At 37.8% G+C, this 13,750-nt stretch overlaps 1 protein-coding gene across 18 annotated transcripts in view; it reads left to right on the top strand.

Moving 5' to 3' along the window:
• The window catches only part of ADAM22 (ADAM metallopeptidase domain 22), a 273,701-nt gene that overhangs the window by 163,247 nt on the left and 96,704 nt on the right, over positions 1 to 13,750 (top strand). For all 18 annotated transcript variants that reach the window (XM_024250366.3, XM_002818272.6, XM_024250365.3 and 15 more), the window contains one exon: positions 8,897 to 8,979. In XM_024250366.3, coding sequence (XP_024106134.2) covers positions 8,897 to 8,979 — 83 coding nt within the window. The remainder of the gene's footprint in view (positions 1 to 8,896; positions 8,980 to 13,750) is intronic.

Below are 13,750 nucleotides of genomic sequence, written 5' to 3'. Positions count from 1 at the left end.
AGAAGATAGGAGACTCCTGGGTCAGAGACAAAGGACTTTATTACTCTGGCATTGGCAATAGCCAGAATAGCAACATTTTCTTACCCTGGTATCTTGAGCCTTAATTCCCAGAGGGTAACAGAGGAAAGGGCTGGCTAACCTGAGCACACAGTGCATTGTGTTACAACAAAGAAATCCTGAATTTAGGAAACCTGAATCCTTTATAGTGGGAAGTAAACATGCCTGCCCTTTGCTTTGGATGGAGATTGTCTCCATCTTCCAAAGCTGTTCCCTATACAAACATCATTGAAAGGATAGTCCAGAAGAATCTCAGCCATTAAGGGGTTCTAGATACTTATTATAGAGTTACTGAGTAATCTTTCAGAATTCATTTTCATAGGTCACATTAAATATTACATTTTAATCATTTAAATTAAGCCTGATGATGTAGGGTAGTTGTATTTTTAAGGCTTTTGAAAACCTATAGTGCTGAGTTAAAGTCTAGGAAGTATTCATTTGTATTCTTGGTCCTATACTTTTATATTTCATAGATCCATATACTAACAAAAGGAGTTTTGAGAATCAACATAGGGTTGCCATTTCTTCTATTTTGCCATATATGAAAACAACCCTCTCAAAACATCTAAATACTACTTACTATTGCTACCAATTTAAAAAAAATGAACCTAACCACTAATGCAATGTGGCACTATGGATTGGATCCTGGAATGGAAAGAAAAAATTAAAGGAAAAACTGGTAAAGTCTAAATGTTCAGAGTCTAGTAAATGGTAATATACCAATGTCAGTTACTTGGTTTTGAAAAATATACTAAAGAAATATAAGATATTAACAATGGGAAAAATTCTCTATACCATCTTTGCAACTTTTCTGTGTATCAGAATTATTCCAAAATAAGTCTATTTAAAAAAAGGAAAACAGTTGATATTTTAAATAATAAAGATAAGGAAGTAAACATAGAACAAATGACAGTTTTTCAAAAATTAAATACATTTAGCTTTATGAAAAATTAAGTACACTATACTTATTTTTATTTTTTTGACAGGAACTGATAAAGATTTTCAGATGCATTAGTATAGATTCATGGATTATTGGCATTTGGGAACCACGTGATATCTTCACTTAATTTTAATTTACTGTAAATGAGAGGAAATAATCTTTTCACTTTTCTTAGCCTTTAGAATCAGATACCTTTAGAATCAATTATACTCTGTACCTGACCAGATATTTAGCCTATGTCCTTTCTATGAATCCAGTCTGATTCTGTACAGTCACAGATTATGAGTTTTAATCCGGATAGGTTGGTGGATCATCTTTAACATAAAATTTAGCTTTTTTAAGAATTTCCATTATGCAGCTGGCCCTAAGGAGACTTACTTTGTTATTTATTTATTTTCTTATTTTAATTTGTATTAGAGATGGGGGTCTCACTATTTTGTTCAGGCTTGTCTTGAACTCCTGGCCTCAAGTGATCCTCCCTCCTTGGCCTTCTAAAGTGGTGTGATTACAGGTGTAAGCCACCATGCCCAGCCTCCCAAGGAGACTTACAATTGGGAAGGTAGAGTGAGGATTAGAGGAGGGCAGGTTCCTGATGTTGATGCCAGTCAAGAGGGAGTTGAGACCAGGCAAGAAATGTGGTTTTGGTAGGAAAGCACCTGGTGGAACAGACTGCAGCCATGCAGCCACCAATGTGTCTGGACAGTGTATACACCTGGGGGGAATCTAGGATGCAGTAGGGTTCAAGGGCAGGCCATTAGTTCCTGCAAGGTGGTATCAGCTAGAGCAGAGGTTCCCAACTATGGTAGCATATTGGAATCATCTGGGCAGATTTGTAAAATACTCAGGTCCCACCCTCTAGAGATTCTGGTGCAGTTGGTATGGGGTGAGGCTGTGAATTTTTTAAAAGAGCTTCCCATGTGTTACATACAATATGCTGCCAGGGTTGGCAACTACTGTGCTAGGGTGGGATGAGAAAGGGTCCCACTTGTGGAAGAGGGTGACTGGCATGAGCTTCCCAAACTGCATGGCAGAAGGCTAGTTCTAGGACCAGTGCCCATGGAGGGAGAGAAGGCTATGATTCAGTGAACAGAGCAGGAGAACAAGAGTTGCAGGGGCGGGTGTTTTGATCTGGAGGTGCCTACACTGGCCCTGACCCTTTTAGCATGACCAAACCATTCCTATCTGCCTGTGACTTTCATAGATGTAGCACTGAAATACCAGTATCCTGGGAAACCCCTTTGTCCCAGGCAAACTGGAAGTTTGGTTATTCTAGCCCCTTTGATCCAGGCCAAAGCATCCTGCATGATATCCTATGACCAGCACCAACAAAAATACAGCTCTGCCTTTCCTTGATATTCTTATCTCACCTCTTACCTTCCATTATGTTTCTGATAAAGCCAACTCTTTTTTGGGGAACAAGAAACAGAGTGCAGTACATTCTATGTCAGGAAGGGTCAGCTCAGGAACTAGGTAAGATTTCAGTGAGCTCAGCAGTGAGGAGCTTCAGAATCAGAAACAGGAGTAGTGTAAAGCAGTTGTTCTCAAACTTTAGAGTGCAGTAAAATCACCTGAAGGTTTGGCTGAATCACCGGTGGGTAGGCTGCATCCTCCAAGCTTCTGAGGAAGTCTATAGCGAGGCTTGAGAAGTTTGCATTTCTAACAAGCTGATGCTGTTGGTCTGAAAACCACTCTTTGAGAACCACTGGTGTAAATAACCTTGACTTTGTAGCAGGCGTACCTGGGTGTGGATGATCTCTCTCAGTCTATGGTTTCTTACTTGTAAAAGGGCGGAAATAATACTCACCTCATCAGTCATCATGAACTATCACATAATTCACTAAACAGGATGTCCAGGATATGGTAGATACTTCCATTCTCTGAAAGATCTTTCTGTATCCTTTGCATGGGGACAGTTTGGTATTGAATATTTTTAGAGTTAACAATTCCAGATTTGATCATCAAAATCATGTAGAGGAACTTTTTACAACTATAAGAAACCTGGGGCCCTACCTCTTTGGAGATTCTGATTCAGCAGGCCTGAGGGAAGGCCTGGGCATCAGTTGGTTTAGAAAGCCTACCATGGTACTTCTGAGAGTCAGTTCTGGGAACCGCTATTTTGAGGAGCATTTCTCTTGTACAAGGGTTCTCAAGCACTGAATTTGTATTCAGTCATTTGGAGGATTTTAAAAGATGCTGATGCCTGGACCCCAGAGATTGTGATTTAGATGGTTGGGAGTAAGTCATGGGCATTGGAATTTAAAAGCTCCCAGGTGATTCTGAAGTGCAACCAAGGTTGAGAACCTCCCTTCTAGGGTATTCCTGGAACAAGAAAAACACGGAGTATTTGTTACAATGCAGATTCTTAGGTCTTACCTCAGAGCTGCCTGCACAAACTCTCTGGGCAAGAGACAGTATCTGCATTATAAATTGATGTCTTGAATTGTTATTCTTAACAAAGTTTGAGAATCACAGCTCAAGGGACATTATAGCATCCTTAAATATTGCCTGACTACACCTCCCTCACCTGTTTATATAGCACTTTACAGTGTACTTTACATTGTTATCTCATGGAATCTCCTGCATATCCTTATGAGACAGTTGGAGTAGATGTTATCTCTAGTGAATTGGTGAGGAATTGGATATTCAGGGAGGTTTTCTCTCCAGTAGCACGTGTGGGTATATAAACATAAATCAGGCAAATGTGCTTCTCTGAAAGGAGACAATAGTCTATTGGAGAAGTAAGACAGAAACAGGCATTCAGGTAGGAAGAGACTGCAGTATGGTTGAAAAATACTATGAAAATTCAGAGAAGGAGGGGTTAGCAGGAAGTCATTAATGAGAAGGGAATTTGAGAAGGCTATTTGGAGGAAGTGGTTCTGGCCCATTTTAGAGCTGTCAAAGTCTAGTTTCCTTTGAGGATCTTGATAGAGGGCACGTGACTACGGCCTTACAGCTATGCTCCAATTGTTTCTCTTTATTAGGTTTTCCTCATTTTATGGCCCAGGCTGTGTAACTTCCTTTGTGTTATCATCTCATCATATTTATAATAAATTCTATTTTTCCTTTGAGATTTTGCTATCTGTTTAATAAAAATGTGGTATGTCTTTGAATTTTATAAATAAATGATTATTTTTATGTTCCTAGAATAAAAAAATTACAATAAATTTTTCTCCCATTAGGAAGATAAACCAATAATAGACATATAAACTATCGTCTTCATTTTTATAGAGGTAGATTTTTTTTTTAGCTATAACTATCTAGCTAAAAATAAACATTTGTACTTTTATGGCTATGTTATTAGATCAAGGAGTATGAAGAAAGTTTCAAGGACAATAGATTTATTTCTGGAACAAAAGAGACAATAAGGAATAAAACTATGACTGGCAGTCTGATAAAGAGCCCAACTCTGTTAGGAAAAGCCCAAAAGGCTTTTCTCTTTTCCTGCAACATCTGTCTCAGATTATTGTATATAATACTTACTTCCATACAGCATACTTTTGACTTTTCTTCAAAAGTCATATGAAGACATGGAGAACCTTTATAATTGATAAGATTTGAGAAAATTGGTTTGTTAGTGGTCTTTACTGAAATAGATAATTTTTAAGTAAAATGCAGTTTATGATTTTCAAATGCAGTGCATATTCTAAAACATGTAAGTGCAAAAAATACAATTATATCTGTCCCATTAGTTATTAAAATTTAAAATACATAAAATACACCTATTCTTTGACCTCCCAGGTCCACGTCTAGTACTCTATCCTGCATAAATACTGATAGAAGTGCACAGGAATATATGAAAGGATGTTTGTTGCAACATTATGACAACAAAAAAGGAGATTATCTAAATGTCCATTAGTACAGGACTGTTTAAATGAATTATAGTTCACCCCCATAATGGAATAGTATGCCATCATTGGAAAAAATACGTTATTGATGTAGAAGGATGCCAAGCTTACCTTAAGAAAAAAAAAGTCAAGTGACTGAACAGTGTACATAGTATAAAACTATTTGTGAAGTGAAAAGGATATATGAATGTATGTGTATGTGTGTATGTATGCATCTACTTGAATGTACATAGACTATTCTTGACATGGTACACAAAATGTGTCAAAAATGCTTACCATTTAGAAGGCATCTACAGTTTGAATAGTATATGTGAAGGGAGTATTTTTATTCTTCACTATGTACCCTTTCAATTCTTAGAATTTTTGCACCACATGTATATTATTTTAAAATAACACGTAAAATAATTATTTACAAAATAAAATATTAAATTTATATTTAATAATATAGTTTATATACATTAAGAAAGCCCTTTAACAGCCTAACTCTTGGACTAAAAAACATTTCTAGGCATGTTAAAGGAAATAAAAGCTTCATTACTTCTTAGTTTAAATAATTATTGACTTATGATTAATAGTCCCTGAAAAATATTACAGCACAAAAATGAACTTTCACCATTATTGCTAATAATTACATATGCCACCAGTTGAGACCTCAAGATTTGAATTGTAGTAATGCAAATTGAGATTTTTTTTCCCCTGGTGTTTATGCCTCTGCTGAAGTGTCATGGAAACATTTAATAATGATTCAACCATATTAAGCTCTTTGCTTCATTTGCCACGTTAGGCTTTTGTGCAGATGAGTCCTGCTCATCTGTTGTTTTTGGCTTGACTCCTATTTTTTCAAATCAGAGATTAGTGAAATATTGTTTTCCATTATTGAATCATCTATATAACTCTCCCCAATATAATGGAGGAATGTTTTTAAAAAATTAATTATTTGTCGTTTTTATGATTTAATATGACATGTTTCCAGAGTTGCGTTTTTGAAGAAAACTTTAGTAATTTATAAAATAGTATGCTTTGACACTGACATATATTCTCATGACTATCAATTTCCATTGTTTTCTAGTCTGATACCATAATTCTCGAGATTTTTTTTTTGTTTCTACTTCTCTTTATCTTTGCTTCTACTTTCTTATCTTTGTTTCTACTATCTTCATGTGTTACTGTTCACTATAAGGCTCAGACTTCTAAGAGGAGAAGGTCTGATTTGGTTAGTCACTGTCCAATATAAGGAAACACTTACAGACAGAGTTCTGTCTTTATCAGGTCATCTGTTGACTGTTGACCTTTTATGCCTGGCCAACACAAAGCTAGAACTTTGATCTCTGATCCAATCAGATGTATCCAGGAAATCATGGGCATCTAAGTGATAACGTCCTCTCATACACTCAGAATCTAATCTATGGACTGTTCACCAGTCCAACAGCCCAACACACACTATTGTAACTTTTGTTAAATTTACTCTTAGCCCTGATGACAAAGTAGAATACAGTGCAACAGAATAAAAGAATAAACCAGCCTAGGGGAAAGTTTAGATTTGCCTTGCATAACTCACAGGTTCGAGGTTCAACATTGGGAATAGGACACAGGCCTTGTATCCACATGAAGTTTTCATCCCTACTTGGCAACTCCCCAGGTAGACAACCATAATCTCAGAGATCGTGGTTCCTATGTAGAAGAGGGATAAGAATATTTCTTTGTAGGATTGATATGAAGATTTAGTGTGATTGTGTATGTAAATTGAGTAGAACAGTAACAGACACAGTAATTATAATAGCAGCAAACATTTGTTGAGTACTTCCTATGAGCCAAGCATTACTCTAAACTCTTTATGTCTATTAGCTCATGTAATCCTCATAACAGCCCTATGAGATAATTATCTCCAATTGACAGATGAGAAAACAGAGGCACGGGCAGTCTCTGTAATTTGCTTAAGATTACACAGCTGGTAAGGGAAGGCGCCAGTAGCTCACGTTGTTAACATCTACACTACACTAGCGCTCCACGTGAAGTCAGTGCCCCATGTTCTAGTGTCTAGGACTTGTTTCAGCCCCCAAGACTCTGTGGCCTTCTGGGTTCCACCCTATCTTCTCCATTAAATGCAACCACAACCCTCAGTTCATGATGGTCAGTGGCTCCCCTGGGAATTTGGAGGTGGTTTAAGGTCAGGGATTGCACTGTGTACCATTTTACCTGCTCTCCACCCCCTCCCCAAAGCTGAGAGTTACCAGCTTCTGTGGGATTATCTCACAAGGAGCAGTAGTCTCAGGCTAGGCTGGTTTCCTTGGAATTTCGGTGAAAAAAAATGTCTTCAGTCTGTTACATCTCCATGTCATCCTGTTCTCTGTCCTCCATTTGTGAAACACTGAACATTTTAAGTAGTGTCAGTCCTTAAGTCGTACTGTGAAGAGGTAACATTTGCCTCTTTAAACCACCCATCCTATCAGTCCTTTCTGTTTCACTCTTTCATATCTCAGTGAGTCAATTTAATTAGAAGCTTTCAGCTACTGAAGAAATAGAAGATTAGTGACAGAATGGAAAGAGGTCATTTAGAGAAGAGCTTCTCAAACCTTAATGTGCATGTGAATCATCTAGGGACTTGTTAAAATACAGATTCTCTGCAGTAGGTTGGGGGTGGGGCCTGAGATTCTGCATTTTTAACAAGCTCCTGGTGATGTCAATGCTGCTTGTCTCTGAACTGCACTCTGAGTAGTAAGTATTTAAAGGTGACATCCTAAGATGGCAGAAGATTTACCTTCTTACCTTTCCAGGCACATTGAATCCAAATAAATGAATCTCTCTTAGTAGAATCTCATTAATGCAATTGGATGCTAAGAAAAACTTCACAATTTAAAACCCTGCCCATAAACTGCTTACCAGTTAAAGCCATTGCTGGTTTGAGAAAAGAATGGTATGAACTTGTTTATCTGGTAATCAGTATAAACACTGTAAAAACAAGCATTTCCTCCATCAGTATAATTTAGTGACTCTCAAATGATTTATATTCATTTTTACTTCGCTTTATGTAAAAGAGTATTGCTTTGCTGCTGCTCATGATTGAGTTTCTTTTTTTTTTTTTTTTTTTTTTGAGACAGGGTCTCTATTGCCCAGGCTGGAGTACAGTGGTGCCATCTCAGCTCACTGTGACCTCCACTTCCCTGGTTCAAGCGATTCTCCTGCCTCAGCCTCCCGAGTAACTGGGATTACAGGCATGCACTACCATATCCAGCTAATTTTTGTATTTTTAGAAGAGACAGGGTTTCACCATATTGGCTGGGCTGGTTTGGAACTCCTGACCTCAAGGGATCCACCCATCTCAGTCTCCCAAAGTGCTGGGATTACAGGCGTGAGCCACTGCACCTGGCCCATGGTTGAATTTCTTATAACTAGGAAAGCAGATGATTAAACTTTGGTTCAAGGGTCACATATGTATTTCCTTTCTTTTCTTTTTTTGTCATTTTTTCTTTTGAGACAGAATTTCACTCTTTTTGTCCAGGTTGGAGTGCAGTAGCACAATCACAGCTCACTGCAGCCTCGAACTCCTGGGTTCAAATGATCCTCCTGCCTTAACCTCCCAAGAGGCTAGGACTACAGGTGCATGCCACCACATCCAGCTAATTTAAATTTTTTTTTTTTTTTTTTTTTTTTTTTGTAGAGACAGGGTCTTGCTATGTTGCTTAGGCTGGTCTTGAACTTCTGGCCTTAAGTGATGCTCCTGCCTCACCTCTGAAAGCATTGAAATTGTAGACATGAGACACTGTGCCTGACTCCCCATGTGTATTTCAATATCTCTTTCTTTGTTCCTCTAATATCGCCTACATAAAAGAAAGGTTAAGTCAACTTTTATTTCCCCGAATTTTGATTTGGAGTCAGCTCACTCGGAGTGTTTATGAATAATTCTGTTAGAAAAGATTTGATAATGCTAATCTGAATAATGAAATATGCAGAGTTCTAGATGTGGAGGTGCATTGTGAGTAGAAACCTCCTGTGAAATGAAGCAGCTGATTCTCCTTGTGGTGGAAAGACTTACATTCTTTATTTCTGTTTTCAGGGAGGAGAGCACTGTTACTACCAGGGCCATATCCGAGGAAACCCTGCCTCATTTGTTGCATTGTCAACATGCCACGGACTTCAGTAAGTGTTCAAAAAGTTATTTTTACTGTTTGTTTTTTCAATAATTTATTTTCTTTATTATGAATGCACTATAGTAGATATCCCTATTTTGTGTCAAGAAATAACTTTAAATCGGTGATGGATCTGATTTTTTTTTCTCTTTTGCATTTTATAAACCAAGCAGATTTTTAAATTAGGGTTGCAAATGGTCAGGCGTGGTGGCTCACGCCTATAATCCCAGCACTTTGGGGGATCGAGGCAGGCAGATCACCTGAGGTCAGGAGTTCAAGAGCAGCCCAGCCAACATGGTGAAACCCTGTCTCTACTAAAAATACAAAAATTAGCTGGGCATGGTGGCAGGTACCTGTAATCCCAGCTACTCAGAAGGCAGAGGCAGGAGAATCACTTGAACCTGCGAGGTGGAGGTTGCAGTGAGCCGAGACCATGCCACTGCACTCCAGCCTGTGGGATAGAGTGAGACTCTGATTCAAAAAAAAGGAAAGAAAGAAAGAAAAGTCCTACATTTTGCAAAAGAAAGAAAAAATATATATTGTCAAGAAAAAAGACAAGCATACTTTAAGAAGATGCTAGACTCCATCTCAAAAAAACTAAATTAAATAAAATTAGAGCTGCAGAAAACAGAGGCTTTTGAATTTCACAATGATACCTTAAAATGATATTTGAAGCATTTTTCTAGTTTCATCCAAATTCAGACAGGAGTGATTTGGGTTAACTTCGGTGTCTGTTTCTGTGGCTGTTTAGCCCCTTGATATTCTTCCCTACTCCTTCTTCATATTAGTTTTTATATTTTCGTCAAATAATAGCAGTTTCAGTAAATGGAAACTCTTGACTCCTTACACAAAGAGAAAAGGCTGCTAGTGACCTCAAGAGCTCATATGTCTTTGCTCCTTTTTTTCAGCCTGAATCCCACCTAATTCATAGCAAATCTGTGGGAGGGTCTGTCGTTTCTCAGAGATCTCCAAGGAACAAAGTTCATCCTTCCTCAGGGCCTTGCTTCCTTTCTCATAACCTCTATCAAATAATGTTTGCTGATGTTTAACATGGGAATACATCCACTTCCTCCATCCTGTCGATAATGATAATGCACAGGTGGTTGTTTCTTACTTGTTTTGTAACCCCTTATAAAGTTACTGTGTCATTCCTCAGCATTCTCTTTTAACTAAATCGTTTCATTTCCTTCTTGTTTGTTTTACTTTTTGGCACAGAAAAATCCAGAACTTTAGTTTTGTTAAATTTTCGTTGAGAAACTTTAAAATAATTCCTTTTTGTTACCAAGTTAGAGATGTGGCTTTTCATCTAACAAGCAGTTACTGGGTGTCTCTTGTGTGCCAGTCCTAGGAATATAAAGGCAATTGAAACACAAGTCCTGGGAGCTCACAGTCTCATGAGGAGGCCAAATCTAGCCCATTTCCTGATGTGGAACATGATAGGTATATTTGCTTTTTTTTTTTGAGAGAGAGAGAGAGAAAAAAAAAACTGGGAAAAATGTAAGCTAAGCATTGTCACTGAAGAACAGGTGGCACCTAACCGCTCCGGAAACATGCCACCTGTAGACGGTGGAGTGCAATACGTTGGAATAGCCTATCCAAGGGAGAGGGTTACACTGACAGATCTTAAATCTAGGAAAGAGAGCTAATGGACACAGCCAGAGAATCTAGCTAGTCTGCCTGAGTGACACCTCTGGTCAGGATCTGGGAATAAGCATATTACACAGAAAGGAAAGAATATAAGGGTAAGTTAAATAACCAGAGACCGGAGGCCATGTGCCTGAGAGCATGGAAGACTTCCATTTCCTTGTTTGTGCTAAAAGACTACTGTGAATAAAGGTGTACATTTATTTACTTTAAATACATTATTTGAAGAAAGAGGTTGTTACAAACATGGAATCCATGCTTAATATCGGACAGTCTCTGTTTTCTTATTAGGAAAAAGAAACATTGAATTCCTTTTCAGCAGTAAAATTGTTACATCTGAGCTCAAGACAAGCACATCTGTCACCTAGGAATAGTACAGTGAGACCTGTCCACATTTGTGACAGCAAGTGTATATTGGAGGGTAAAAAATGAAGAATTTTGTTTCCCCTTTTCTCTCTCTTAAAATCTCAATCCAAAGTCATAGTGTCAGCATCTTTCTCAGTACTTGTTCCAGTCTGCCTTCTGGTTTTCCAAATGGACTCAATGTTGTGAGAATCAGAGAGAAGATATTTGTGCCTTCTAAGGGCTATAAATGGACCTGAGAACCTAAGAATGATACTTGTTACTAATCCTACTGTAGTCATGTAAAGAAGGATTGAAAAATAACTTTTAGGCCTGGCCCGGTGGCTCACCCCTGTAATCCCAGGCGTGAGCCACCGTGCCCACTTTTCTTTTTTCTTTTCTTTTCTTTTTTTTTCTTTTCTCTTCTCTTTTCTCTTCTTTTTTCTTTTCTTTTGTTCTTTCATTCATTCATTCGTTTGTTCATTCGTTCATTCATTCTTTCTTTTGTTCATTCTTTTCTGTCAGAGTCTCACTCTGTCCCACAGGCTGGAGTGCAGTGGTATGATCTCAGCTCACTGCAGCCTCCGCCTCCCAGGCTCAAGTGATTCTCCTGCCTCAGCTTCCCAAGTAGCTGGGATTATAGGCACCTGCCACCATGGCTGGCTAATTTTGTATTTCACTTTGGGAGGCTGAGGTGGGTGGATCACTTGAGGTCAGGAGTTTGAGACCAGCCTGGCCAACCTGATGAAACCCTGTCTCTACTAAAAATACAAAAATTAGCGGGGCGTGGTGGCGGGTGCCTGTAATCCCAGCTACTTGGGAGGCTGAGGCAGGAGAATCACTTAAGCCCAGGAGGCAGAGGTTGCAGTGAGCTGAGATCATGCCATTGTACTCCAGCCTGGGCGACAGAGCAAGACTCCATGTCAAAAAAAAAAAAAAAAAACAAGGAAAAATAACTTTTAGGAGATTGCATACTAACTGGATCAGGAATAGAACTCAGAATCCTGTCTTAGTTATGTATTTTTAATTTTAATTTTATTTTATTTTTGAGACAGAGTCTCATTCTGTCACCAGGTTGGAGTGTAGTGGCATGATCTCAGCTCACTGCAACCTCCACCTCCCAGGTTCAAGCCATTCTTGCACCTCAGCCTCCTGAGTAGCTGGGATTACAGGTGCCTGCCAGCATGCCCATCTAATTTTTGTATTTTCAGTAAAGACGGGGTTTTGCCATGTTGGCCAGGTTGGTCTCGAACTACTGACCTCGTGATCCGCCCACCTCAGCCTCCCAAAGTGCTGGGATTACAGGGTTATTTTAATTAAGTAAATTTTACTTCTCCTTTTAAGAACGTTTTTATTTAAAACTAAATAAAAATAAACAGAAAACCTATTGTGCGTCTTGGAACATTGTCAGAATTGTGTATGACCATTTTAGGCTTTCTTAGACTTTTCTGAGCACATAGGATAAATATACCCTTGTATCATCTTGTTATTTAGTAATTATTGCTTCTCATCTTGACTACCTTCTGAACAAAAATTTCTGGAAGAAATATTTTGGGGGGATGTTATAAAATATTGAATAGTGTATGTTGTCCCAATTACAGTGGTTTAGATATGAGATATATTATGTCATCCATGATTCATCCTTTATAAATTACCAAGTGCATATTTTTTTTTCATTTTTGATTTATTAAATTCAGTTGAATAACATAAATAAGGGAAAATCAGATTCGTATATCTTTCCCATAAAGAACCTGCAAGGTCATGTTTGTTTGGAGTCAAAGGACTAATAGGCAGTGTTTTGATCTTGGTGTGTTTGGTGTTAATGCAAAAATCTTGTTACTATGGGAACCTTAAAGAATGGAGTTAAGTTTGAGTTTATTGCCCTCTTGTGGAAATTTGTAAGAATGGCTTTTTCCTTTCAAAATATTTTGATACAACCTTTTGAAATTTTAGCTCAATTGGTCTGTGACGACTTGGTCTTAGCTATAGGTTTTTATCAAGTATACTGTTACGGACTCAATATAAAAATTAGGATTTATATAAGTAAAACAAAAATATTTCAGTTCTCAAAGCATATAAACACATGTATTTTTTCATTACTAGGGAATTAATAATAGTATATTATCATATAGCAATCTAGAGTCTTCTGAGATACAGATAGTGTCAGAATCTGTTGTCTTCATATTGCCTACATGATGTTTAAGTCCAATAAAAAGAAATGACTTTCCCACTGGACATTAACCTAATATAAGGATAAATAACACTCAGTACTATTTTAACAAAATAATCTGCTTGCTACTTTGTTGGTGTTGCCGCGTGAATTTTGGCAAACTGTGATGGTTTCATATGACTTTCTGGATGGATATGGCTAGTTCTCAGCAAGGGTAGAGAGATACTCCCTGCCATATTTGGTCTACGTTTTTGAAAGGCTGCCCCTCTGACTCCTTGGGCACATATTGTCAGTAATGTCTTACAAACTGCATCTGTTTATCTTTAAATTCCAAATAGAATGTCATCCAAATTCAGAAAGTACATGTGGCTGAAAACAGTGCAGCTGTGAGAATAATCATTCTGTGAGTATATAGAAGTTGAGGACATGTGGAAGATGTTATAGCAGGAATGAAAGAATTTGGATAGAGGCAGAACTTGGAGGCCATTATAATTATAGCTCATGGAATCTCACCAATTTCACTAAATCTTCAATGAAAGACAAATACTAGTTTATGTTTAGGAGCTTGGCTGTCATATAGTCATTTCTACCAAAAACTAAAACTAAAAAATTACTGCAGCTCATA

The sequence above is a fragment of the Pongo abelii genome, chromosome 6, assembly GCF_028885655.2.
Source record: "Pongo abelii isolate AG06213 chromosome 6, NHGRI_mPonAbe1-v2.0_pri, whole genome shotgun sequence".
NCBI classification, from domain to species: domain Eukaryota; kingdom Metazoa; phylum Chordata; class Mammalia; order Primates; family Hominidae; genus Pongo; species Pongo abelii.
Note: the sequence above shows the minus strand (reverse complement) of the source record. Positions and strands in the feature narration are given on the sequence as shown.